This window comes from Anas platyrhynchos, chromosome 1 (assembly GCF_047663525.1).
Source record: "Anas platyrhynchos isolate ZD024472 breed Pekin duck chromosome 1, IASCAAS_PekinDuck_T2T, whole genome shotgun sequence".
Classification (NCBI taxonomy): Eukaryota; Metazoa; Chordata; class Aves; order Anseriformes; family Anatidae; genus Anas; species Anas platyrhynchos.
The window spans coordinates 75,173,868-75,200,569 of NC_092587.1; the positions used below are offsets into that span (position 1 = coordinate 75,173,868).

The 26,702-nt window shown below is 39.2% G+C and overlaps 1 protein-coding gene across 6 annotated transcripts in view; it reads left to right on the top strand.

The window, feature by feature from the left end:
- Positions 1–26,702, top strand: part of ITPR2 (inositol 1,4,5-trisphosphate receptor type 2) — a 275,621-nt gene that overhangs the window by 168,664 nt on the left and 80,255 nt on the right. For all 6 annotated transcript variants that reach the window (XM_072041998.1, XM_005022980.5, XM_038177656.2 and 3 more), the window contains 5 exons: positions 20,564–20,672; positions 21,771–21,958; positions 23,308–23,491; positions 24,111–24,367; positions 25,301–25,501. In XM_072041998.1, the coding sequence (XP_071898099.1) occupies positions 20,564–20,672; positions 21,771–21,958; positions 23,308–23,491; positions 24,111–24,367; positions 25,301–25,501 (939 nt within the window). The remainder of the gene's footprint in view (positions 1–20,563; positions 20,673–21,770; positions 21,959–23,307; positions 23,492–24,110; positions 24,368–25,300; positions 25,502–26,702) is intronic.

The following is a 26,702-nucleotide window of genomic DNA, read 5'->3' on the forward strand; positions in this document are numbered from 1 at the left end:
TGTCAAGTTTGGAAACATTCATCTGTGGGGGAGAAAGAAGGTGGAAAAAAAAAAGCTAACCTACAGAGAACTTTAAAAATAGACCAAGTCCTCCAGGAATTCAATTACAGATGCCTACCAGCTGCTTCCTCTGCCTGGGACCCGCGTTTCTAGCTTCTCTGCTCCTCTGGATGTTCCTTGCAGCGGAACAGCCCATGTGACATGACTGATGAACAGATGGATTGGCAAGAGAGGTGCTTGGGTATGGACTCCCCTACTATCCCCCCATCCCACCTGCTGCTTGGGCCATCCTTTCATAGTCACGATTTTTGCTGTGCAGTTGTTGTACAATGTGGATACCGGCTGTGCGGCTACTGCTGGGACTAGCACTTTATTCTCATGCTATGTGCAATGACTTTTTGAAAAGCTTTTTATTTAGGCCCTGTAGCACTGCATCTTACAAAAAAACATTATAAGAATCCCATCTTCTTGGATCTGTATTCTGGCTGAGTTCACAGGCAGACATTACATCCCCCATTTGCTAAAACACTGAAGTACAGATGCAGAGCAAAACTACAGGCTTCATTTCCCCAGAAAATATATGCAGATTGTAAGATATTTGCTCATAAAGGCATACACTGGATTTTCCCATAATATGGACCCTGCCCTTAAGGAATGGCTTCCAAACTCATAGTCCAGAGTCAAAAAAAATAAATAAATCTGTGTGTGCTTATTAAATTACATGTACTGTCTTTTGTTGTGTATCGTCCTTTTTGGTCTGGTCACAAATGATTCAGCTGTCCAGTTCCAGGAGAACATTTTCCAGCAATGTCATTTGGATGCAATACTCTTTCTGGTATTGTCCTGTTTTACCCCCATAGGCTTTCTGAGTGTGTGTGCCCATCTGTGTGTGGCAGTGGCAGGAGCTTTCCATCCAGTCTAGCTGTCTGCAGGATCTCACTGGTTCTGTGCTGCCTCGCTCTCTTGGGTATCGTTTCACTCTTTGATTGGGAAGAATATGGTTTCAGGGCTTGTGGCAGAAATTCATTTACTAATTCATAGGGGAGGGAAGTGGGGGATGGGAGGGGAGGGAAGGGAAGGGAAATAATTCTTTGGTACAGAACAACAATCCTCCAAGGACATAGTTACAGCATTTCTTGTTAAAGTACAACGTGTTTGTTTTCAAATCATGTAGAAAATGCCGTGATTCTGTGGCTTAGGCTATTGCTTTCTTAAGACACTGCTATGATGCTGGAGCAGATGCAGCTGCTCTGGGCTGAGCAGTTCCCTACTGGATGTCTAGTCCCACTGATTTCAGGGGAAACTACTTATTCACAGGTCTTCATGTAACGTGATGTTGCTGCCTGACAGCTGGAGACATGAAATTGAATGCTAAACTTGATTTAAGATTTCTCAGTGATTTTTAATTTTGATGCAGGGATTCCAGCAGAACTGCATTTAATTAAGAACCTGATCCATAGCTCTTAGATTTAACTATGGGATGTGTCTGCTTACAGTTTGCAGTGCTGCCCTGCAGTAGGGATCCATAGGCTGGATCAACTCATTATCTAATTTCCCTAACAGCATTGTGCAGTTACCCTTTCTGGTTCTGTTTTGTTTCATGTTTTCTGAGGTTTCTGTCTGTAATGTTGTATGGCTGCACCCCCAGACTCCCAGTTCAGATTTGATGTTAAAATCAAGCAGTCGTTTGCTGTTTATATATATATATTATATATATACTTTTTTTTTCCCCTGCATAAAATATTAGATTAGGTTATGGGTTGAAGCTTCCACGTTTTGTTTTTAAAAGAGGCCAATACCTTTGTGTAAGTGCTATGAGGCTGATATCTGAGAAGCATAAACATCATAGCAAGTCACTGGAGCTGACAGATTTCAAAGAGCTGTAGCTGGTTGTGTAAGACACTAGCGATGGTTTGATGTAATGCTGTTTCCAGACAGTGTGGGGATTGCATGTGCCAGTGCTGTGTGTTGCCAGACAGAAACCACAGCAATTCACCCTCAACATAATTACCACCTACAGCAAAGCTAGCAGCTTTTAAATGAGGAGGAGTGGGATTCTTTCTCTAGGAAAACACCAAGGAGTTTAAGTCTTTCTGTAAATCAACCTAATCCTTTCATTAGAAGGGCAAAGAATAGCAACAAATCTCAGCCAACATAGCACATAATGAAATATTTTTAAATACTCTCTTTGATGTTAAACTATAGCACTGGCAAAATCCAGAAAATCAGATGGCACTTCTTAGAACTCATACAGCAGTGTTACGTGATGGTTTTAGAGGTGCAGCACAGTCTCTTTTACAGGCAAAGCTTTCATTTGCATTTTTAGGTACCTTGCTTTCCTTCTATCTTGATGCTAGGATTAATATTGCTATAATTATAGCCGTAGTCACCTACAGGCTGCTTTTGGTTGGTTGTGTACTCAAAATAGACAGGAACATTGTTAGAGGGGAAAATACCAAATTGAAAATGTTACATTTAAACTCCTCGCTTCCTTTTCTTACCTACTTTACTAATTCCTCTCTTTAATATTTTAACTGAGGTTGCTTGTGGTTTGTTTGTTTGGTTGGTTGGTTTTTTTTGTATCCTTCATGGAGTGTAACCATGCAAAAACAGACATGCAGGATTAGAATGTTGAGCTGTGCTGGTGGGAGCAGCAGATCAGGGAATTGTGAAGTGCTAACCTTGGCACCTGATCCAAGTCCCATTGTAGCAAATGAAAAGATTTCTATTCATGATAGGATCCCTCTGGCCACACTCTCCTGTTATCCTTGCTGCTAGCACTGTCTGTTCAGTGTTCACTGGGGTCTGGTGACTGGATTCCCCTCCTTTGTGTTAAGTGAGCAGTGTAAAAAGCATCACTCACAACCAACTAGGACATTTTTACTGCTGCTTACCAAGAAATCGGTCATCTTTTTTGGTGTAGAGGTTTCCTAGTAATTGCTTCTCACTGTTACAAAACAAAGGTAGTTGTAGTACAAATGTGGATGGGGAAAGCAAAACCAACATTTTTAATAGCTCTGTGTAGGGACCTAAGCACCTATCCAGCTATCAGGTAATCTAAGTGGGCTGATGGTGCTGTGCTACTTTCAAATCTGCCTACTTAGCTTTCAGGTAGAATCAGTTACTTTAGCATTTATATGATCTGTATTACTCTTTCTTATAATTACGGACACGCAGAAAGACTGATATTAAAAAAAAAAAAAGTGTTTTCTTGTGGTGCAGATCTAGGGTATCAGTCATTTTGATGACAAGTTTAGTTTTGTTTGTGAGCCTTTTGCATTTGCACAGTACATGCCTCTGAGGCTGAAAGATCATTCTGTCCTAGCATAACCTTAGGGTGCCTTCAGTGCAAAATATAGCGTTACAATACAGAAACACACTGGCTGCCAAATACTTTGGACAAAGTGTGGAAGGAGTCCACTTTGCCCTGCTAAAGGGGACTGTAAGAAGTGGGAGGAATGCATGTCATTTGATTATGAAACATTCTAGCTGTGCACATCTGCACAGATGAATCTTCTGAGCTGAACGTACCTGACAGGCACACCAGTCTGAATATGAGATCAGCTCAAACTTCTCTGTGTACTTCTTAGCTTTTAACTAGCAGCCACTCTGACATGTTGTCTTTTAGCAGCCATGCCTTATGAAAGGGTTTGGCTATTAGTTTTGCAATAATTACATCTGTAATCTTGTTGAGAAACATCTTAATTAGTGATGTAAGTACCAACTATAAGAACTGTGTTCAATCCATATGAGCTCTCAGCTGTGAAATAGTTCATCTTACCATAAGTCTCCTTGAGATGGATTTTTCATCCCCTGAAACATTACACTGGCCTCACCTGTGCCTGAACTGTTTTTGTGTACAATTCAATACCAAAAGCAGGAGAAAGTTTCTCAGATGGTTTCCTGTGAATCTTTGCTCTAAGTGAGGGAGGAAACAGGTGCACTCACTGTCTGGAAAAGGGCTGGCTGGTTGATCAATATATCAGATAGTTGTGTGGGCAGGGGTGAATATCCTTTGCTATTCTTAGGCATAGAGGTAAGATGACAATTTTCTTTCTCTATTGAGTTGCTGCCTGCTAGGTGGAGTGGTATTTAGGCCAAGAGGTGGGCTTGCAGTGGTGAAGCCATGCTTGTCCAGCTAAGATACCCGTGGCATTGCTTGACTCCCAAGGCAGTCAGGAGGCATGCAGCCTGCTGCCCAACAGGAGCATTTAGCATCTTCCCACAAAGACCCAGTGATCTGTGAAGGATGTGGGAACGCAGTATAACATTCGATGTGAAATAGCTGTCCTTTAATGTTGTCAGTGTGTGTGATACCATAAACCCTGTGGCAGGTGTTTAGAGTAACATGCTCCCAGGGAAGGCCTTTTCTAATTGATAATCAAGTTATTTTAACTATGGCTGCCTTTACTTATGCCTGCATTGTGTTGGCTCTAACGTGGAGCCCTAATCTGGGTAAAACTTGAGGCAGGAGGACAGTGTTCTCAGACAAGGCACCTACCTTTGTGGACTCAAATGAGGGTGGAAAGGCCTTGCAGAGGGATCTGGATAGGTCGGAGAGCTGGGCGATCACCAACCGCATGAAGTTCAATAAGAGCAAGTGCTGGGTCCTGCACCTGGAACGGGGAAACCCTGGCTGCACGTACAGACTGGGCGATGAGACGCTGGAGAGCAGCCTAGAAGAGAGGGATCTGGGGGTTGTGGTAGACAGCAAGTTGAATATGAGCCAGCAGTGTGCCCTGGCAGCCAGGAGGGCCAACCGTGTCCTGGGGTGCATCAAGCACGGCATCGCTAGTAGGTCAAGGGAGGTGATTGTCCCGCTCTACTCTGCACTGGTGCAGCCTCACCTCGAGTACTGTGTGCAGTTCTGGGCACCACAGTATAAAAAGGACATGAAACTGTTGGAGAGTGTCCAGAGGAGGGCTACGAAGATGGTGAAAGGCCTGGAGGGGAAGACGTACGAGGAACGGCTGAGGGCACTGGGCCTGTTCAGCCTGGAGAAGAGGAGGCTGAGGGGAGACCTCATCGCAGTCTACAACTTCCTCGTAAGGGGGTGTCGAGAGGCAGGAGACCTTTTCTCCATTAACACCAGTGACAGGACCCACGGGAACGGGGTTAAGCTGAGGCAGGGGAAATTTAGGCTTGACATCAGGAGGGGGTTCTTCACAGAGAGGGTGGTTGCACACTGGAACAGGCTCCCCAGGGAAGTGGTCACTGCACCGAGCCTGTCTGAATTTAAGAAGAGATTGGACTGTGCACTTAGTCACATGGTCTGAACTTTTGGGTAGACCTGTGCGGTGTCAAGAGTTGGACTTGATGATCCTTAAGGGTCCCTTCCAACTCAGGATATTCTATGATTCTATGATTCTACCTGCACTTCCCTTCGTCATCAGTGCAAGCTCAGCGCTTGTATATGCAGGTAAGTGCCTGCATGGCATCCCTCAGGAATCAGGCCTGCAAGAGCTGGCAATTCCTCCCAGCCCTCCTTTTTTCTTTTACGTTACAATATAAAATTTATATTTGTGTGTTAATAAACAGATCATAACGGTTATCTCAGAATTCATTGTCATTTTGCAGAGCTCTTACGAGGCCAGTAGCCTAATGCTGCAAAGTTGTTTGTAATGTTTAGCTTCTGCACCTAAAGCAGTGAGGTAGCCATGGTAACTGTCTCGCCTATACACAGTACCTGGTCTGCCACCTCACATAGGTCAGAGCACGCACCTTCCCAGATACTGACTCAATTTACTGTTTCTTAAACATCAGGTACTTCTAAAGAGAGACTGGCTCAGCTTTTTTTGTTTTTTTTTTTTTTTAATAGAATTTCATATTTAATTAGCAGTATGAGCCTCTGCATTCTGCTGTAGAGGGCAATACAAAAAGCCTTTACCAATACAAATAATTCTGTTGCCCACACCTATTCAGATTAAACCTAAGTCTCACACTGAAAATGTTAAGGGCTTCACAGCAAGGAAATTCCAAATTATTTCTACTTTGTACTTCACCACTGAAGAATCATCGTAATGTAGAGTTTAAGACAGCACCTGTTCATCAAGGTCTTCCGTCATATACTCAGTGTACTCTGTTTCCTTTTATTTCCATTGAGTGAATGTGCTCCAGAATTAGACTCCAAAGGCTATCCTCTTTCCTTCCCCATCTTCTCGTTGATTTGCAAAATATATATTCATTGAAGAATCTTTGTAAGGTGCATGTTCACTGACGATTTATTCCTGTTCTAATCTATAATGTATGTTTACTTTTGTCAGAGGTACTTACCTGCATATACCAAAGCATGAGCAAAATTCTAGGTAAAACTGAATGAAATGCTTGGAACTTCTTTTCACCTGCCACCTTGAGCTTGTCATGTCCTTTTTTGACATCGTTTTGCTTTATCTTGGTCTGTTCTGTCAGTTCCAATGTTTTTGCTATAATGAATCATCAAGTGTGCTTCCTTTTATTATTTGAAGTTAGTGATTTGAATGTGAAAGCTGAAGAACAAGTCCAGCTAATAGCCAGATGCTTCTTTCTCAAATACTCACTTGCCCTTTTCCAATCCCCTGCAGAGCTGTTTTATGAAACAAGATGGCATGATTACCAGTTACTGAGGGGAAGAAGCTACACATCAAGTGTCACATGTGTGGTATTATAACATGACATTGGTATAGCCAGTGGGCAGGGAGGAAAAAGGCAAATTCAGAGGGGACAAGAAGGAAGAAAAAAGATGGAAGACAGCAAAACAGGAGAGACAAAATCCAGACCCTCTCCCAGTCTTGTACATTGTGCCTTCTGCACCATATAAATCTGTCAGGCTTTTGGCTGAGTCTTGGCAGCTCTGGGTGCCACAGTTTGAATACTAATAATTCTTCCTACATATGGTGAATTTTAGGTCAGAAAATGACATTAGGTGTGTAGGCAGAGGCATCTGCCTAAGTGACATTTGATCCTTAGCAGCCAAAAAGACATTTCATGAAAAAGTGGAGTCACAGGGAGACAGAAAGGCGCTTAATATGTATAGGAAACCAATTTATGTAACAAAGTCATTGCAAATTTGTAATTAATCAAAGGGACTAAATAATGGTGACATTCTGGGCAGTGTTATTTAGGGCTAAATAAGGGATCTGATGTTCATAGGCTGTCATCAGTACTGAGATGTCTGATGCTCTGGCTGTCTCTGCCATGCAAAGGCATTCTTTAGTGTCTAAGAAGATTAAGTATTTTGGACGTTGTTACTACAAGAGCAGAAACATGAGCTGTGGGAGGTAGAAGGACAAATCTGAAGAGTTACCTGGCTGAGCAAATGAACATGGGTACCCAGATCAACTCCTGTAGAATGTCTCACCGAAGAAAGGAGCCTACAGCTTCCCTCTAAGAAGCTGCCTTTTGTTCAAAAGCTGAAGTGGCTTCTACCTGCTGTCGTTTTTGTATACAGCAATATTATGTTCGTAAGCAAAGATGAAGACAGAGAGATAAAATGCAGACATTTTACATGTGAGGATTTCATCGTTAATGTACTCTATTGAATGGCAATTCTTTTTTTTTTTTTTTTCCTTTTTCCTGTACAATGTAGAGTTTCAGACAGTGTTTTGGGTCACTGTAACGTTCTGCTCTGGGTGTCTCCTCATTGGAGATTTAATAAAAACAGTTCTTCTCTTAAATCTACAGTGCACTGCACTAGTTCTTGGATCCAGTACAAATAGACTTGTTATACTTCGTGTTCTCTTTTAAACACATGAGGATTGCCAAAGATCAGACCAGGGGATTAGAGTGCTGTCTCTCTGTGTGGCCATCACCAGATGCTTCAGAAGAAGGTCTAAGAATCCCCACTGTAGGCAGAATTGAAGTTTTCTATTCTTCCTGAAGTCTTGGGATAGTCCTTAACAGTAAGATCATAAATCTGTGGCCCCTAAAGCATGAGATTTTGTCTTCTTTCCCATAGTTGTTTTTTTTTTAACATTTCTATTGTAATTGGTTTTGCTTGTTGTCTATAGAAATGCCCACATTCTCCTTGAGTCTTGCTGAATTCTTGGTCTTGGTGACTTCCCATGGTAATGAGTTCTGCCATCTAATTATGTGTGGGTTAAAAGTATTTCTTTATCACTTTTTCATTGACCATCTCTGGATGACACTAAAGGCCCCATCCTGTATGAGAAAGGCAACAGGAATTCCTGACCTCTTGCCTCCTTACCACTCATACTTTGCTGTACTATCACATCTTTTCATCTCTTTTCCAATGTGAGCAATCTCAATCTTTAATATGACAGATTTTCCACACCTCTTTGTGCTCCCAGCACTTCTCTGAGCCTGTTGGAAGATAGCAACCCGCTGTAGACACAGAACTTCAGATAAAGCTATACATACCATTGACCTAATTTAAGGCACTAATTTTGTTTATACTGTTTCCCACCCCATTCAAACTTTATTGAGGTCTTCACAGAGATATACTAATTAAGTGCACCAGCAATACTGCATTCAGGATAGAGGGTTTTGTTTTGTTTTACTAATAATCAGAAAACTGAAATCACAGAAATCACTAAACTGTGAATTATGTAGCCCCTAAGATTGCTGGTGAATTTTGTTTTGTAATTAATTTGAAACATTAATTTGTTGATAGGCACGTATAGTCTAATTTCTAGACATTGGAACGGTTAAGTTCGTCTTGGTTTTCATAATGCCGTTGAGTCCTAATGTTGGGATGTTGCATGCCATTTGTCAGAGATATGTCATTAGTGAGGATATCAGCACTCTTGAAACACAGTAGAAAAAATTGCAAACAGTTACAGGACCTCCAGAGCAGGTTTTCTCCAGGCTCATCTTCAATGTATGCTTTACTTAACAGCTCTAAAGAAGCATATGACTTTCTATTTCCATAGCTACCTGCTGTGCATGTAGGAACCTTCCAGTGTTAATATATTTCTCCTTGGAAGCAATAGAAATTTAGGCACTGTAATGGCAAGAGCTTCATAATAAATGTATACTAAAATATATTATGATGAAACAGCTACTGCACATGTGCAGCAGTCTTATCTCTGTCATAAATAACTCAGCAATTTTAGCAAATATTAAATATAAAGGGGCAATTTAATATTATGGGTGAACAGCTTGCGTATTAAATTTTATATAAACATGAATCTGTCTTTTAGTAGTGGGAATGTAAAAAGCTGAGACGGTCTCATGAAAATGTGTCTCTTCGTCTTCTCTAACTTTGAACAGCTGATTTAATTTTGAGCAAATTTGGTCATTTTTTTCAACCAGTTCTAGAGGTGCTTGAATGTGTCTTTTTTTTCTGTTCAAACTAGAAGAGAACTTTTTCCCTGATCTTGTGAAACTTAGCATTTAGAAATTGCTGTTGCTCCTAAAATAAAAAGACAGCTAAGAAGCTATCGAAATCTGTCATGACAGCTAATACACCTCTGAAAGTTATTAAAACCAAAATGTTACTCTGTTAACAATGTTTCAGTTTCATTCAGCAGCTTTGGCTAATAGAAATGGTTTATGAAACTTCTGCTGCAGTGTTACGCAAAGTCAGAATTATTTCCATAGCACTCTTCAAAGGATGCTATTAGGTCTATTTGTTTGAACTGATGAAATCTTAGACTCCAGGAGTAGAAAGGCTAATATTGGCCTCTAATTTAAAAGGGAAGATTGAGAACAGCTTTGAAAGAGTTTTTCCTAGTAAAAGATGCCTTCAAAAATCAGAACATTTGTCCTTTGGAAGGGAAGTTCTATTAAAGAACTTTAGATATGCCAAGAAAGACCAATTCCAGCATCCAGTCACTGCAGTTTTCTGAATTCACAGGTAAAAGCACAAGTATACCCTGATTGCCCCTGTACAGGTGCTTAATATGTTAATAGCATTAATGGGAGTTGAAGTACGTTAGGCTAGCATAGTGTCTGAATCAAAAAGGGCAAATCAGTCTTTGTTCCTGGAGAATAAACTTGCCAAATGCTTTTTTTCCAGCCTCCTAAGGATTTCAGTGTTGAGGTCATCATAGAGTCCAATTCTTCCACGTGGAAGCACAGCCTTTGCCAGAACAGTAACAGAGCTCAGATCTTAAAGAAGTTCATTTTACTTGTGAGATTGCAATTTCTAATACTTTCTGAAGGGGTCTTTCCCTTCTGGGCTGGCCTTATTTCATAATTCTGGATCATCATTAATTCGTAATTACTTGGGCTCCTTTGCTGACAGTGGATACACAGATTTGCTGAGCTGCTGCATGAGGAATAAGAGATGTGGTGCTTTACTATAGCTAAGTGTCAGTGACTGTATTCTTGCTGAGAGTTAGAAGTAAGGATCTGAGCTCCTCCTAGCACATAGAATCAACAAATCTGCTGAGGAAGGTTGCTTAATATTTACCTGATATTTACCTCCTCTGGCAATTGAAGTCATGAGTCAGGCTCCTAAAAATGAAACTACTTTGGTTTGGTTTCTTAATGATCAAAAACACAACAGCATATTGTGTTTTGTTTTGTTTGTTTGTTTGTTTAGTTTTTGTTCTTTTAGTCCTCTGTTTTTTGCCACACAGATTTCACATTTTCATGTACTTTTCCTGGGACCTGGAGCGCCAGAAATCTCAGTGTGTCTGTGTGTGTAGTTTTTGTTTGTTTGTTTGTTTGTTTGTTTTTATGCTAAATAGAATTTGCATACAAGCACACAATTCTAGGTGTTGAAGTTAAAGTGCCAGCCATCATGAAAAGGATAACACAATTGGAGAATTAACAATTAAAGAAAATTCCGTATTAAGGTTACTGGAAAATTGTTCCAACTACTAAGGTGTTTTCTTTTTTTTATTCTTTTAAACCAGAGAACATTGAATTAATTAAAATATTTTCAAATCGTCCCTGTCAAGATGGATAGCTAATAAAGACCAAGGGCTAGATTTGTATTGTGTCTAACTTAGCTTTACTTTTTTGTTTGTCTGAAATACCTCCTGTTTTTTGAGAGAGAGTACCATCAGGGCAGTAGCTGGCTTTGCTTGATGTGGGAATTGTTCTCTTCAGCATAAAAATGGAGGAAGATATTTTGTTTTCTTTGCCATGCTGTGCAGTGTAGAGCAAAGGGAGAATCTGCCTATCATTGCAAGTAGCACTTAGGCCATGTCATAATGTATCTTGACCCCATCCAGGCTATTCTTTTGAGTTAATGTGTGCTAATATTCCAGCAAGGTGGATGCTAAGGCTGTGTTTCCATATACCGTTGATAACATTGGCTGTTTAAATATTGCTGCTGTCCTGAACTGCCCCAAGGTAGACTTCCTTTAGCTGCTTCAGTTTTGCTTCTTGGATAAGAGCTGCCTAAATCTGCTTTGTCCAGCTGTTTTCCTTTGCAGTGGCTTCAGTCTGTGCCAAACTGTAGTATTGCAAACTCCCTTGGCCCGCCTTTGTATGTTGGCCTTTCAAGAAGTTAAAGTCATTTCGGATCTTTCCTGTTACACTGTTTAAGGCCTGGTTTTGTACAGTCTTTAGGCACCTAAAAATGCAAGTGTACTTAGAGGTAGACATGCATGCACACACTCACTTGGATTTCTCCTTAATGCCTAAAGTTCAAGAAAACTGCACTTCTAGGGATCTATATAGCTAAGGTTGATGATCACTGTCAAAAGTGCAGCTGTAAATTGTACGAGAGATTCTGGCAATTACATGTACTGGGTGTTGTAGTACTCAGGCAGGAATGAGTGGCCTTGGAGGAAAAATGGTTGTTTTTGGTAAGGTCTTGGGATTGTTTTGAGACAAGACACCCATCTCATGATTATTTTTGTAGAATTATAGACTATCCCGAGTTGGAAGGGACCCACAAGGATCATGAAGTCCACCTCCTGGCTCCACACAGGACCACCCAAAACCATGTCTGAGTGCATTGTCCAAATGCTTCTTGAACTCCAGCAGGCTCGGTGCCGTGACCACTGCCCTGGGGAGCTTGTCCCAGTGCCTGACCACCCTCTGGGTGCAGAACCTTTCCCTAACCCCCAGCCTGACCCTCCTCTGTCCCAGTTCCATGCTGTTCCCTTGGGTCCTGTCACTGTCCCCAGGGAGCAGAGCTCAGCGCCTGCCCCTCTGTTCCCCTCGTGAGGGAGCTGCAGGCCGCCATGAGGCCTCTCCTCAGCCTGCTCTGCTCTGGGCTGAACAAACCAAGGGACCTCAAGTGCTGCTCATACGTCTTGCCCTCTACACCCTTCACCACATTTGTCACCCTCCTTTGGACACTAATAATTTTATGGCCTTATATAGTGGTGTCCAAAGTTGTACACAGTACTTGAGGTGAGACTGCACCAGTGCAGAGTAGAGCAGGAGATTTTGTAAGGTAGTAAATGCTGAAAATTGGTTCCTTTTAATATTAATTATTATTAATAATAATAATAAAAAAAATGACATACGGAGCAGCTCTTGCAAAGTGAATAGGATTAACTGGGAGCATTTGTGTATATCCAAGAAGGTGATACTTGTCACACTTCAATGGCATATCCACAATAAAACCCCAAACCAAAAGGTAGTCATTCAGTGTTTAATGGATCAAAAACTCATAGTAAGTCCACTGAAAGCATTCAAGAGGCCTGGTAATCTGAATTAAAAAATAATCCTGATAACCTGTTTTAGCAAATGTGTAGATAGCATACCTAATTCAAACAGGATAGACAGTATGTCTGCAATGCATGCCTTATCTAGTAAATCAGGTATCTGTAGTGCTTTGTTTTTGTAGTTCAACACAATAGCAACACAGTGAAACAAAATAATGTAATGAAAGTACTTTTTGGCCACTTCCCTAGTGGCCACTTCCCTTTTTGGCCATTTTTCCCTAGCTACCTATTTCAAATTGCTCTTAAAACATCAAAGCACTGTAGTATTCATAAGTATGCATCTGGAAATTAAGTGTCTGTGTTTGTAAATAGTTACATTAGGACACTTAGGGGTAAATTTTCCTTGGAGAGCATGGAGAGTTCCACACAGAAATCCTGTTAACAAATAATAGGTACATAACTCCCTGTGCATCACTTTGAAAGTTTGCCCTCTGCAAGAGTTAGATAATTTTAGTCTTTGAAAATTATGCTTTTCAGATTTTTTTTTTCTGCAGTACATTATTGATGCTACAGTCATTAATGCTTCTGAATAATCACGGTCAAATCTTACATTGCTTTCTTTCAGTGGTGGAGAACTTGGTTTATTGTATGCCTCAATGCTTTGTCTTGTACGAGACACCATTGCAAAGGAAAAAATACATACGTGCAAAAACGATCAGTTTTGCACATTATGACCACAGATGGAAACCATGTAACCAAATGAGCAACAGAAAAAGTGAGAGATATTAAATGAAATACTTGGCTATAACAAAGACTTGTTCCATGTTTATAAACGTTATGACTGTATTTAGAGATAGTATATTTTGACAACAAAATAAACATTTGACAGTTAATATTTTATGGCCCAGTAGAAAAATCTTACACAAAATTAAACTGAATTTAAAAAAAATCTAAATCAGAATGTGCCAATGCTGAGGTTTTCACTAATCCAAACTGTTTTCATCTACTGCTGTATTCATAGTGGTGACACTTTTTAGAGATACTGCAAAAAAAATAATCTTTTTTTTTAATATGCCATTTTCCTGAGCTTCTTCAGGCTGCAAAATTGGACAGTTACCAGGTAAAAAATGGTTTTCCTGCAATGTATCCAGTATTCTTTTCACTATCCATGTTTAAAATAGACTGGCATTTGTTTTGCAATATTCTGGCACTTCAGCTTCCAGCTTTATGTGGAACCTGGAATTGCAAAGGACAGAACTGAAAGATGGAAAAGAAAAACAACTACTTTTTTAAACCACTGTAGCATGGTTTAGAGAAAGGTCATATTTGTGGTTCTTCATTTTATCTGACCCTGTCAATGGATCTCTGCACTAGTTAGAACCCTGGGTTTATCAGTTAGCATTTGTGATGTAGGCAAGTTGTATTAAGACAAGTGGGATTAATACCAGATTTGTGTAGGATTGAACAATGGCACATTTAAAATGTGGGGCGTCTCTGCCTAATGAGAGACAGCTGAGAGGTGTGGGTGGCCAGTTCTGCTCTCCTAGGAGAACTGTGTCATGAAGTCTGGCACATTTTTTTCCCCCTTTTGTAAAGTTGTATAAAAACTTTTGCCAGGCAAAGTACGTGTCTACTCCTTCTCCTACTGAAGTTGCTGGCAAAGCTCCCATTGATTTTAGTGGAAGCAAAGCTGGACACCAGCTGGACTTAGCCTCATTTTTTAAAGTGCTTTTTCCTAAGGGTGAATAAATGCCCCAGTGTACAAGTAACTCTTCTCTTGGGTGTCATATTTTATTGGTGAAAATATATCAGTTTCAGCTATCAGTTGGCTGTTGTAAGATATTGCTATAAAAGATCAAAACTAGGAAAATGCTCACTCTGTGTAAAAACAAACAAACAACGCCCAAAGCAAACAACCTCCCCAACCCCATAAGCCCCCTGGAAGTTGCTGGCATCATGAAGACAGCATATTTCTACTTTGAGGTTATAGGAGGAGTTCAGACTGCAAGGTTCTGTTCTAAGCACATGCTTGTGTAACACTGTGCACATGGTAGCTGTATGCCCGTTGATCCGTTTCGGAGCTGAAATGATGTCTATGTCATCTTCCTCGTCCTTCCCCTTACTTTATTTCATTGCCAAAGGAAATAAAGGAACAAAGTAGTATAAAAATGGGCAAAAGACAACAAAAAATCATCCCACAGCAGACACTCAGATCAAGCAAAACAGAAATTTCATTTATAAATGATGAGAAGAAATGTGTAGGTGTTTTTTTTAAACAATCTTCATAGAAAGTCAGGCTTCAAACCTCATCTATATTTACTACAGGAAAAGGTGGCATGTTATCTTCATAGATTATGTGAATGACATATTTTTTGTCACCCAGCTCATTCTCCTAATGTAGACCGCAAGATCTTCAAATAGTCTCTGTCTGGGAACCCACCCAGTCATGATTTAGTAACTGTGAGCAATAGAGACTCTATCACACCTCTTCGTAAGATGTTCCAATAGCTAAATGCATTTACTCTTGCAGGAAGGAGGATGGGGGGGATTGGGGGATGGGGAGGACGAACAATAGTAACCCACGAATGGAAAAAATCAGCCCTTTCTACCTCTTTACTAGCTTCTCACCATTGCATCTTACACCTTTATCTTGTAGGCTGAAGTCATCCATTATCAGATTTCTCATGCAGATAGTCAGAAACGGAGTTCATGTAGTTCATGTTTAGACTGATAAGCTCAGTAGATTGAAAGCCTTGAATTTCTGATGAGAAGATTATTTTCTAATCACTCTTGTAGAGCTTCTCCAAACCTAATCCAATTTGTCAGCATTCTTCTTTTGATGCAGAATTCCTACAGTAACATGCCTCTGCATGTAGAGAAGTAAGGTAGTTTCACAAATCCTTCTCAATAGCTCTGGTTGTAATTGCCAGAATCATGTGATTTTGGGAGATATCATTCTGCTGATTTTTGTCCAAAGACTTCAGTTCTTCCTTAGAGTCATATCCTCCTAGAGAAGAGTCATATATTTTATGATACTCTTTATTCTATTCTCACTATATTTGTAACTAGACATAAAAAGATCTGGACATTGTGAGAATCACATTGTTTACTTCTACTCAGTTTAATGAATGATGCCTAAACTGTTTATCAGTGACCTGACCTCATCCAAGTTTTCTTTTTGTGTCCTATGAAAAAGCTTTTAAGGATTATATTCTATATTCTTCCATTTGATTCAAAAATAAAAATCAGGTAGATAATTATTGCTCAGGCGACCTTATTGCTCTCTACAGGTACCTTAAAGGAGGCTGTAGCGAGGTGGGGGTTGGCCTGTTCTCCCACGTGCCTGGTGACAGGACAAGGGGGAATAGGCTTAAGTTGCGCCAGGGGAGTTTTAGGTTAGATGTTAGGAAGAACTACTTTACCGAAAGGGTTGTTAGACACTGGAACAGGCTGCCCAGGGAAGTGGTGGAGTCACCATCCCTGGAAGTCTTTAAAAGCCGTTTAGATGTAGAGCTTAGGGTTATGGTTTAGTGGGGACTGTTAGTGTTAGGTCAGTGGTTGGACTTGATGATCTTGAGGTCTCTTCCAACCTAGAAATTCTGTGATTCTGTGAATAAATATTTTCTGAGTTGCCCATTACAAGTCTGTGCACTCGTTTATGTTTTCTTGCTTTAAGTTGCAAATTGAGTTCTGTCATAGCTGTTAATGCATTTAGTACGTATCATTGTGGGGCTATAGCACTGTAATTTTTCAATAAAAAAATTGGCCTTACAGGATTGTGTCACACCAGCACTTTATCAGACGTCACCAGAGTGATATTTTCACCATGAGCAAAAACACAGAAGATAATCAACAGAAGTTGGAGAAGGTCTATTTCTCTTAAACTCATAGTGAGGCAATTATTATGACATGATATTATAACTACTGCTGATTTATAGTACCTTGCTTTAATTATGTATTAATGGAGCTCAAAATCATCCATTCCTTTGTTTTGCCCAGAATTGATACCAAACTCATAGTTTATATTTTATCTAGGTCATCCTGATTACATTTTCTAAGAGTGTCATGGCACACTAGATTTCTCTTAGTTCTCTGTTATTTTGTTTCTGTTCCAAACCTGTTGAAAACCTGCATTAGTAGACTAGAGGTCCCAAACAGGTCCTCTGTAATATTTGGCTACAAGTTATTGAAATCTGAAGATTTAATGTGCCTAACATTCATGCATCCACCTGGATTAATACAGGAATATAGTCACATCATCCACTGTGTAAGAGAAATATTTGTTGGACATGACTGCCTTTTCTGTGTTGCCACTGATTTGAACATTTCCACCTCATTATTTTAATGTCAGTGAAAACCAGAAGAGATCCCCAGACCTATAGACCAGACCTATAGACCATAGATCTCCCCAGACCTATAATGATCACAGACTATAACGTATCATTCAAATTCCTTATGCAGTCTGCAAGTTGTATGAGGCAGGACAAATAATTCTGGCACAGTTATACAGGGGACTGTATAAAGTTTAAAGACCAACTAGTATAATGAAATATGGACTGAGAAAAACGTAACTTGTTTGTGTCTACGTGTTCCTATTGGAGTAATTTTTCCCTATTGGAAACTTTTGTTTGTCAATCCCTAGCTATTTTAAACTGCAACAATAACCAGTTGTTGCTTTCTTGTGTCCTCAGTCTTTATCCTAGCTTTTGTTAGAGACAATGCGGTGGTATTCATGTGTAACAATAAGACTGTTATGTTTCATTGTGTGTTTTTTTTTCAGGGCTATACAATGTTCTAGCCATTATAGAAGAATTGCAGTCAGCTGAGTGATGTTTACATACCATTTCCATACCCTAATAAGAGGTATAAAGAAAAGTTTATTGTAGCCAGCAGGGGAGAGATTCAGCTTGGAAGACCAGGACTTCTGTTGTGTGAAGAAACATAGTCAAGGGAAGGCAGCACTGTGCTGCCTAGTGTGCTTTTATTTTTGACCTCTGCTTCAGTAATGTGAGTGTCAGTAATGGTTGCTGCAAACTGCTTATTCATACTACTGTTGCACTCATTTGCTTTTGGGCAATGTTAATTCTGTGGGTGTACTAAGTTAGGAAATTGTTTACAAGGACATCAGTGACATGGCTGTCTTGCTTGCCCTGGTAGCAGTTTGTCTCATCCACCTGATGGGGCAGTTCTTTACTGTGTTTTTTGCCATTCCCATAGAAGCATACCCAGGCACCCACACCAGCAGTATCAGCACATGTTCTGAGAGCAGGGTCTTTTCAGCATTTTCCTCACGCCATCATGCACTGGGGGTGACTCGCATTTCTGATACATTGTGTAAGCATTTGTGCATTCCTCACCTCCAGTACATGTTGCTGGGCTGCAGAAAAACTGTTTCCGCTCTTTGTAGTGGCAGCTAAATTTCACAAGAAACTTAATGACTTGGGGAAGTCTCATGGCTGCCCAAGGTCATCACAAGGGAGCTTGCAAATGTGGGGCTGAGACTGAGGGTGCGTTTCTGACACAACTGTCAGACAAAGCAGAGGTTCCATTCCTGCTTTTCAAGTACAATGCCCTTGACTTTTGACAGGCTTCTGAGAACTGAAAGTGTTGTCTGGATTCACAGGAGGTTGAGAGAGAGACAAAGGGAGGGAGAGAGAGCAGGAATCCTTATAAAGAAGACTTGTTCCTTGGAGCAAGAAATGAAGTCCATGCCTTAGTTTGGGTACAATCAGGGCAAGATTCCTCATTCCATAGCCAGCTGGAGAAATGTATTCTTATTACTGCTCCTCCTGTTGTCTTTGAAGGTAGCAAGGCAGGAAAAAAGATCTGAGATATGCCAAATGTTACTTTTTACCAGGCAAAAAGACCCAAGCGCTATATCATTCAGGTTATTAGTCAAATGCTATTTCATGGTCTTTAACATTCTTCCTGATAAAATAAAGGCTGTTTTGATTGAACAATAAAACTTGTGACCATGGGTGTTATTCTTAACACTATATAGATGGTTTTTGGTGTTTCTTCCCATGACCGTACTGTGGCTGTTTATATAATTTACCATGGTGCTCTGTTAGCCAACAATAAATTGCATAGACTGCTGGTTTAGGATGTTGACTCAAGCTTAGTGGTTAAGCCAATGGTATGGCAAATACCAGCCTTTCTTATTAAAAGCATGTCTCACTGCAGTGCCTATTTCTGAGTCCTGGTCCAGTGTTATGAAGAGTTTCTCCTCTTTGATCCTATTTGTATGACACAGTTTCATGATTCTGTGATATATACACCTGAGAGAATTTGAAAAGACTTTAAGTTCTTAGTCCGTGTTTCTCACTTCTTCAGTAATATGTTTGGCTTCTTTATGGGATGTGGGAAATGAGGTTCACTTTCCTGTAAGACACTGAAGTTAGGTCACAACTAGGGACAGGATGTTGAGCAGAAGGTGGCACACTTAGAAATCTTGAAATTTCTTATGAGCTACCCTAGTGTATTTTGCCCATGCATGCAGGGTTGAACCCCATTGCAAACTAGGCTAGGAAAGAATCTGTCTCCATGTGTGGTCCTCAGAGATTTCTGGTTCTTGGTCTTCCTCTGTAATGTAGACCACAGCTGGCTTAAGCTTACCTGAAAAATTCACCTAATAAATTCCTTGGCACTGCAGATGTGTAGGTGATGCTTTTATTTTTCTTGCAGCTATTGTGTTTATGGCTTTTGATTTTTTTAATATGGGTCTTGCAATTTTCCTGGCTGATCGAGAGAACTTTGTATAGACTATTATCAAATGAAAACATCAGAATGTGAGAACTAGGAAAGAATGTTTTGCATTGTCAACCTATGTACACAGAATATTGCATTCTGACACCTGTTTGAGGTGGACAAGCCCATTGTTTTTGAGGTACGTGAAGCAATGAAACCATGAAGTGGCATGTGCCTGCCTTTGGAAATACTGCTAAGTTGACAGAGATGTGTGTGGATAGTGCTTTCTGAGGTATCTCTGGGACTTACTTCCCCACTGCTTGGTTCCTGGTGCCTGTGGTGATAACGGTGGTGAATTAATTGAAAAGTTGATGGTCACACTAACATGCAGGTGCTGATGAGCTGGTAAATACTGAGAATGCTTCTGGTGCACATATTTTTAAGACCTGTTTTTCATTAAAGACAGTAGGTGAGTAAATGTAAGGAAGAAGTAGTCTCATTTTTCTGCTAACTGTTGAAATGAATGATTTTTCTCCTTCTGTGGTAATCATCAGAGGTCTTGCCATACTTTTTTTTAAATAAAATCTTAGGTTGTGCATACGCCTACAGTTATTGTCACCTGATGACTCTATAAAGCTGAGTGTTGACTGCAGGTGTTCCCAGGAGACCAAAGGCAAAATGAAAATGCCAAGTAGTTGGTACCCCCACTCTTAATTCAGTGTGTCTTGTGTTGCAGAACATATGCAAAATGAAAGAGAAGTTCTTCAGAGAGCTGCATGCAAATATTAACTGGTTGTGGTTTTGGAAGTAAAGGAACAAGGAGATACAGAGAATGCTTTTTAAGCTCTTCTATCAAATGTCATATCTCTGTTTTAATATTTCATGTGATGTGGCTTCTTTCAGATGATCAGATGGATTATATGAGATCAGAGAAAAGGGAGTGATACTATTCAGATACAGAAAACAGAAAGTACTGCCGTGACAGGGGAGAGCACAGACTACAGAGCATTAGTTCTTTGTAAAATGTGTTTCAAAATCTACATATTCCAGATATCCAGTAAAAAATATTGAGGTAGAAGTATTTGATTTATAATCAATAAGTTTAAAATAGACTTCAAAGAAAGCTTTTACAACAGTATCTTAGAATTCTTGCAATGAAATTTGTTAGATAAGACCATTAGATGCTTGTTTTCTGGACAACTTTACCATTTGTATGCTTAAAAATTATAAAGGAAAGACACAATATAAAAAAATTATAAAGGAAAGACTTAATAAATTATGTATCAATATTAAACAGCTTGCTTTTCAAACAAAGGAAACTGGCCACTACTGTAGTTTCTTCTGCTATTTTTATCTTTCTCTTACAGGGCAACAATTTAAGGAAAATACTCCTATACCGCTACTTCAAAGGAGAATATGGAAGTGGTGTGAATGGGCCTCTGTCTGCCAGCTACAGCAAAACTGCACAAGTGGGAGGTAAATCAACACACATCATTTAAGAGAAACAAAACTAGCAGCACCATTTCTCCTAAAAGGCACATTGGAAGTGTTCCAGGGATTTAGCTAGTAAATAAATCAAGTCTGTAACCAGTTAGAAGAGAGGTAGTATCAGACTTTTCCTGTTTTTAAGTTGCATGCACCTGCCTCAGATGGCTGATGAGCATTTGGCAGCACTGAAGGGCTAACCCACTAACCCACCCCCAAATCAATCATTTAATTCAATTCCAATTGGTAACACCATTTGCTAGTAAATTCACATCCAGGAAAACCGCAAAGCATGCAACATTTGTACAAATATACTTCTGTTTCTGGAAATCAAACAACTTTTTGAAATTCCAGATCCTTTATTAATACATGAAAAAATAAGAAAAAAAAAAAAGTGAAGTGAAAAAAAAAATATTGGTACTACTTTGTTTAAAACAGTACCATATTTTTCCTGATGTAGTTGATGCAGTTACATTTGTTTAAATGTGTGTATAGCAGGAAAGATAATCTGTAATAATAAAAGATGGTTGATTTAATGAGTTGATACAAAATCCCTCAAAATCACACCTTAAATTAAATTGGATTAACTCCAGTCTCAGTTCTTAGAGAACATCATGATGTTGCTGGTCTAGGAATTAGACTGACAAAAACATTTAGCTAGAAGGTCATACTGATAAGTGGAGTGAATTTACTGGTATACAATCCTTGTACATATTGGACCTGTGACTGAAAAACAGATTTAAAAGTGTTTTTAGACCACTGATCATACAAATTTTTGTGTATGCAACAGTGGAATTAAAAAAGGGGGTTCTATGGACAAAGCAGTGTTGTTTCCAACTTTATTTCAGACTTTATTGTCTGAATATTAGAACAGCGGTTTGGGGTTTTGTTTTATTCCTTATTCTTGGAGCTGAACACTGTACTTTCACACAAAAATCTTGTTTGTATCAAGGGGAATTTTGTCCCAAACAGAATTTCAAGATTAAATGTATTACATTGCTACTGTATGCGTAAGGCGATTTTTACTAATAGATTTGTTTCCACATATACACGTGAAACAAACATTGTATTTATTTGTCTGATTTGCAGGTGGATTTGCAGGACAAGACTCAGATAAGTCTGGCGTATCCATGTTTGATATTCAGTGCCTTCTGGATAAAGAAGGTGCATCAGAACTAGTCATAGATGTTATAGTAAATACCAAAAATGACAGAATTTTCTCAGAAGGCATTTTGCTTGGTATTGCACTGCTTGAAGGTGGAAACACACAAACACAGGTACTTGTTTCATTTACTTATTCACATGTTGCTTTGTAGTCTGGAGACAAATAAAAAGAACATTCTTGCAGTGAGTTCTGTAGGAATTTTATCACTATAAAATGTATTCCTAAAATGCAGATGTAAATAAGCCCTGTTATTATACAGTATCTCATAGTGTAGACTCTTCAATAGAAGAAATCATTTTTCAACTGTCCTTTTCTAGGGAGTACAGTGCTTCTTTTAATCAGGTCTTTACCGTATGAACATTATATCCAGATATTTCAAGGTTCATATTGTAAATTTAATAATTACAATACTTCAATACTTTCAGGTTTAAAATAGCAAAAAAAAAAAAAAATATCTGGAAACATTTGAGGCATTTTTTCAAAATCTTCAGAGAGAAAAATTGGCCATTTGGCCAATTGGTCTATGGAATATTCCATTCCATAGGAAATATCAGTTTTAAACTATGGATTCTAGTTTTTGTGAATATCACTCTCACACAACTTTAGCCAAATAAGATGACTGTTTATTCTTATTCTATCTATGATCAACAATGATACCATAAGAGAGGAGAGATGGCATAAATCTCTCCCTGCATTTCCACATATCTCATCATTGCCTGTGAAGGGAACCTAAGTAACCAACTTATACCTCATTTCAAGACTATGAAAGTTAAATGAGAGGAATCCCATCCTATATCTCTATTCTGTAAAAAAGACAGTGCAATCTGCCACCCTTACAGTGAGTCCAGAAAGTGTTAAAGAAGTGAGATGTTGTTGCAGCTTTCTAAAATGAATTGTTAGGGAATTGTAAAAGGACTTAACTTGTGAGACAGAGGTTTGTAAACTGCTGGAAACGGTACTCAGCCTGCTTGACAGTAATACTAAGGGATGGGACTTAAAAACCTAAAATATTAATTCCAGTTCTGTGACTGTGAAGAACTAAGAATGTGTACAGGCTAAGTAAGCTGTAACATTACATGTAAATGTAGATGTTTCATGGTTCCCCTTGTAGTTACATAATACAAAATACTTTCACTATTATGTATAAATGGAATATTGTAACTCCGGAATGCCTGGAGAAATGGAGACTGTCACGAAGTAATTTAATTTCAGTGTAATATTGTGACATTTGAAAGATTGTAAATAATACTGTTCACCATTTTAGCTAAATGTAAAAATATTATGATCAATATTCGTTACCAACCCTGTGTATCACTTTGTGAAAGAACTAGTTATGCAGTGGCCACCATTTTTTCTGTGTAAGTGAAGTAATGATTCATTATATGTTTCACAAAAGTAGTGTTTTGTTTTTTATTTCTTAGAAGAATGATAGCTTGAGTGTCTTTTTTTTTTTTCCTTCAGTATTCAACTTACCAGCAACTGAAGGAGCAAAAAAAGTCAGAAAAATTCTTTAAAGTCCTCTATGACCGCATGAAAGCTGCTCAGCAAGAGATACGATCAACAGTGACAGTGAACACTATTGATTTGGGGAGCAAAAAGAAAGATGATGATAGTGACCTAACCATATCTGTTCCCAAAAAGAGAGGTAAGGAGGCACCCATGTAAAAGAGGGAAGAGGGTAGTGCATTACATTCAAGCTGCATGTATTGCACCACTGATAATATCTTGCATTGATCAAGACGATTTAACAGTAATCATTACTAATTTGCCTCATTTGCCTATTTTTCTCTAAATTGCAGCCCATAATTAAAGTGGTTACATGGAATTATCATTGATGAAGTCAGTGAAACGATGACGATTTACACCAGTAGAAGATATAGACCCAAATTTTTAGAGAAGCAGAAGTAGAGGCTGCTGCTAATGGGGCTATTTCACAAGAGCAAGCACAGGAACTGATTTCTCACCCTGTGGTCTTTCCATTGTTCTCATCATTTATTGTATATAGAAGAGAAATAGTAGGGCTTTTTGTTTTAATGTTCTACTTAATTCTTGTTTGTGGTTTATTTGGAACATACTATCCCTGCATGAATGTTGCTTTGATATTCTTTGTAAGTTGCCTAGAGGTCTTCAAAAAGTTAGGCACCAAAAAAGAAAAAGTTGCATTCATTATTACAGTTTTTTCTTCTTCTTTTTTTTTTTTTTCCCCGTTTAATAAAACAAGGGAAAACAGCTTCAAAAATTAAGGAAAACTATCTTCTTTTCAGTGAAGGATTCAACACTGCATCTGAAAGAGGGTATGAAAGGTCAGCTAACAGAAGCATCTTCTGCAACATCCAAGGCTTACTCTGTATATAGAAGAGAAATGGACCCAGAAATAGATCTTATGGGCTCAGGAACAGATGCTGCAAATGCAGAAGAGAAGTCCACAGAAGAAGCAATAATGAGTCCTGCTATTGCAATCATGCAGCCAATACTGAGATTTCTTCAGCTGCTGTGTGAGAACCACAACCGAGAGCTCCAGGTAAAGTGTTTCTGAGCAGAGTTGCAAAAGAAGTACTACAGGAGCTGGAACTTCATGAAGGAAGTAGAACATGCCTTTGCCTGGCTCCTATTACAGAATAAGAGTGTCTAAAATATTATTTTGGCCTAAAGGATAAAATAACCCTTTTCAAGAACTGTCTGCATGTTCAGTTTAAGTGCATGTTTATGCCCTCAGAGTAGCTTGGGGACCTTAACATAGCCACATGGAATTGAGAGGTTTCAAAAAGTTCCTGTTAATATGGTTTCTTTGCACAAATGGCGGGTCACTTACCACAGGCTTGAAGATTCCAGGAAGTTTCTGGACAAAGTTTGGGTACTGCTCTTTTCCCTAGATATTATGATTAAAGGCTGCAAAATGCAACATGAGTCCCTGCTATCAGTTCCTCTGGTAAAAATTACTGTCCCCTTAGCAACTTTTGCAAAATGAATTTTCTCTAAATATGCCTCAGTGTATTGTCCAGTAGACTCACTGAAAGTAATGCTGGTAATGCCTTGAAGTAAACTACTGTTCTTCACTGACACTGTTATGGAGCAGTATGAATGCACTGCTCTACCTGCCCAGCTATGGGGCAAGAACTTCCCAAACAAAGGATCATGATAAACAGATGGTTGGGGTCAGGCATGCAGGATGTCTGTAAGACAGGTGTTTGCAGATGTTTGCAAAGTTCATGTTTCTAAGTCCTCCTTTCTCTACTGACTTAATCAAATGATAGTTCTCAACCACTGCACTAAAACGTAATGTATTTTCTACAGTGTAGTGTACTTCAGTGCTAAGGTAGACTAATCATGTGGTTATAAATTGTACCTTGCAGAAATTTCATGAAAAAGACCGTGTGTTTGACATGACTCTAACAGTCTTTCCTTTTTTTTTCTTTTTTTTTTTTTTTAAACGATCCTTTTCTCCATCCACCAGAATTTTCTAAGACATCAGAACAATAAAACAAATTACAACCTTGTTTGTGAGACCCTTCAGTTTTTGGACTGTATCTGTGGAAGCACCACAGGTGGATTAGGCTTACTAGGGCTTTATATCAATGAGAGGAACGTGGCTCTTGTGAACCAGACATTGGAAAGCTTGACTGAATATTGCCAAGGTCCATGCCATGAAAATCAGGTAGGCCTTGAATAACTGCTGGATGCAAAAGTATCTAATTGAATGTGTGGTATCTTTGTGCTTATCATAAACTCTTCAATGTTCTTAATAACAAGTTCACTTGCAATTACTGTGACTAAGCTGAACACATGTTCATCGCAGTCTACAACTTCCTCGTAAGGGGGTGTCGAGAGGCAGGAGACCTTTTCTCCATTAACACTAGCGACAGGACCCGCGGGAACGGGGTTAAGCTGAAGCAGGGGAAGTTTAGGCTTGACATCAGGAGGGGGTTCTTCACAGAGAGAGTGGTTGCACACTGGAACAGGCTCCCCAGGGAAGTGGTCACTGCACCGAGCCTGACTGAATTTAAGAAGAGATTGGACTGTGCGCTTAGTCACATGGTCTGAACTTTTGGGTAGACCTGTGCGGTGTCAAGAGTTGGACTTGATGATCCTTAAGGGTCCCTTCCAACTCAGGATATTCTATGATTCTGTGATTCTATGACATGTCAAACCTGCATAAGAACTGATAAATTCTTTCAAATCAGAACTAAAATCAGACTCTTCCTGTAGAATGTCAGCTTACATGTAGGGTTTCCAGTCCTTTTGGAGAGTTTTATGTCTTATGTCAGTGGGTCCATGGTTTAAATCTCACTTTATGAAACTTTGGATTTCAAGTCACAATTGTAGAAAGTACATTGCATACACTACTGTGATGGTTTTGTTTGTTTGTTTGTTTTTGTTCTGTTTTGTTTTTCCACTTTCATTCATTTTGCCTTTGTTTTTTATATCGTTTGCTAATATTTACTTCCCTGATTTAACCTAACTGCCACAGAGTTTAACTTACTGTTTTGCTATATTACCTATCAGCACTTTTAATTATGATATCAGTAGGAAAATGAATGAGGCTGAAGACCATGTTTCTAATCAAATATATAGTTCTGTGCCTTGCTTGATGCAGACTTTTTAACTGTGGCTGTTGGTAGATGTCTCTATGGTGCTATGCTGAGGCAAGTAAAGAATGTACTTATATGCTGCTGTAATTGATTTGAAGAGAACAAAACCGTAGTAGAGTTGTCTGGATGAAATTTCAGAATTTTCACTATGGATTAGGAATGGAAAAATCAAAGTGGGCAAAAATACAGACACAATCTATTCTTGGTAGTAGAAATAGTTGAAGAAGTACATAGAGTATTAATGCTCATTCATTAACGTGCACAAAT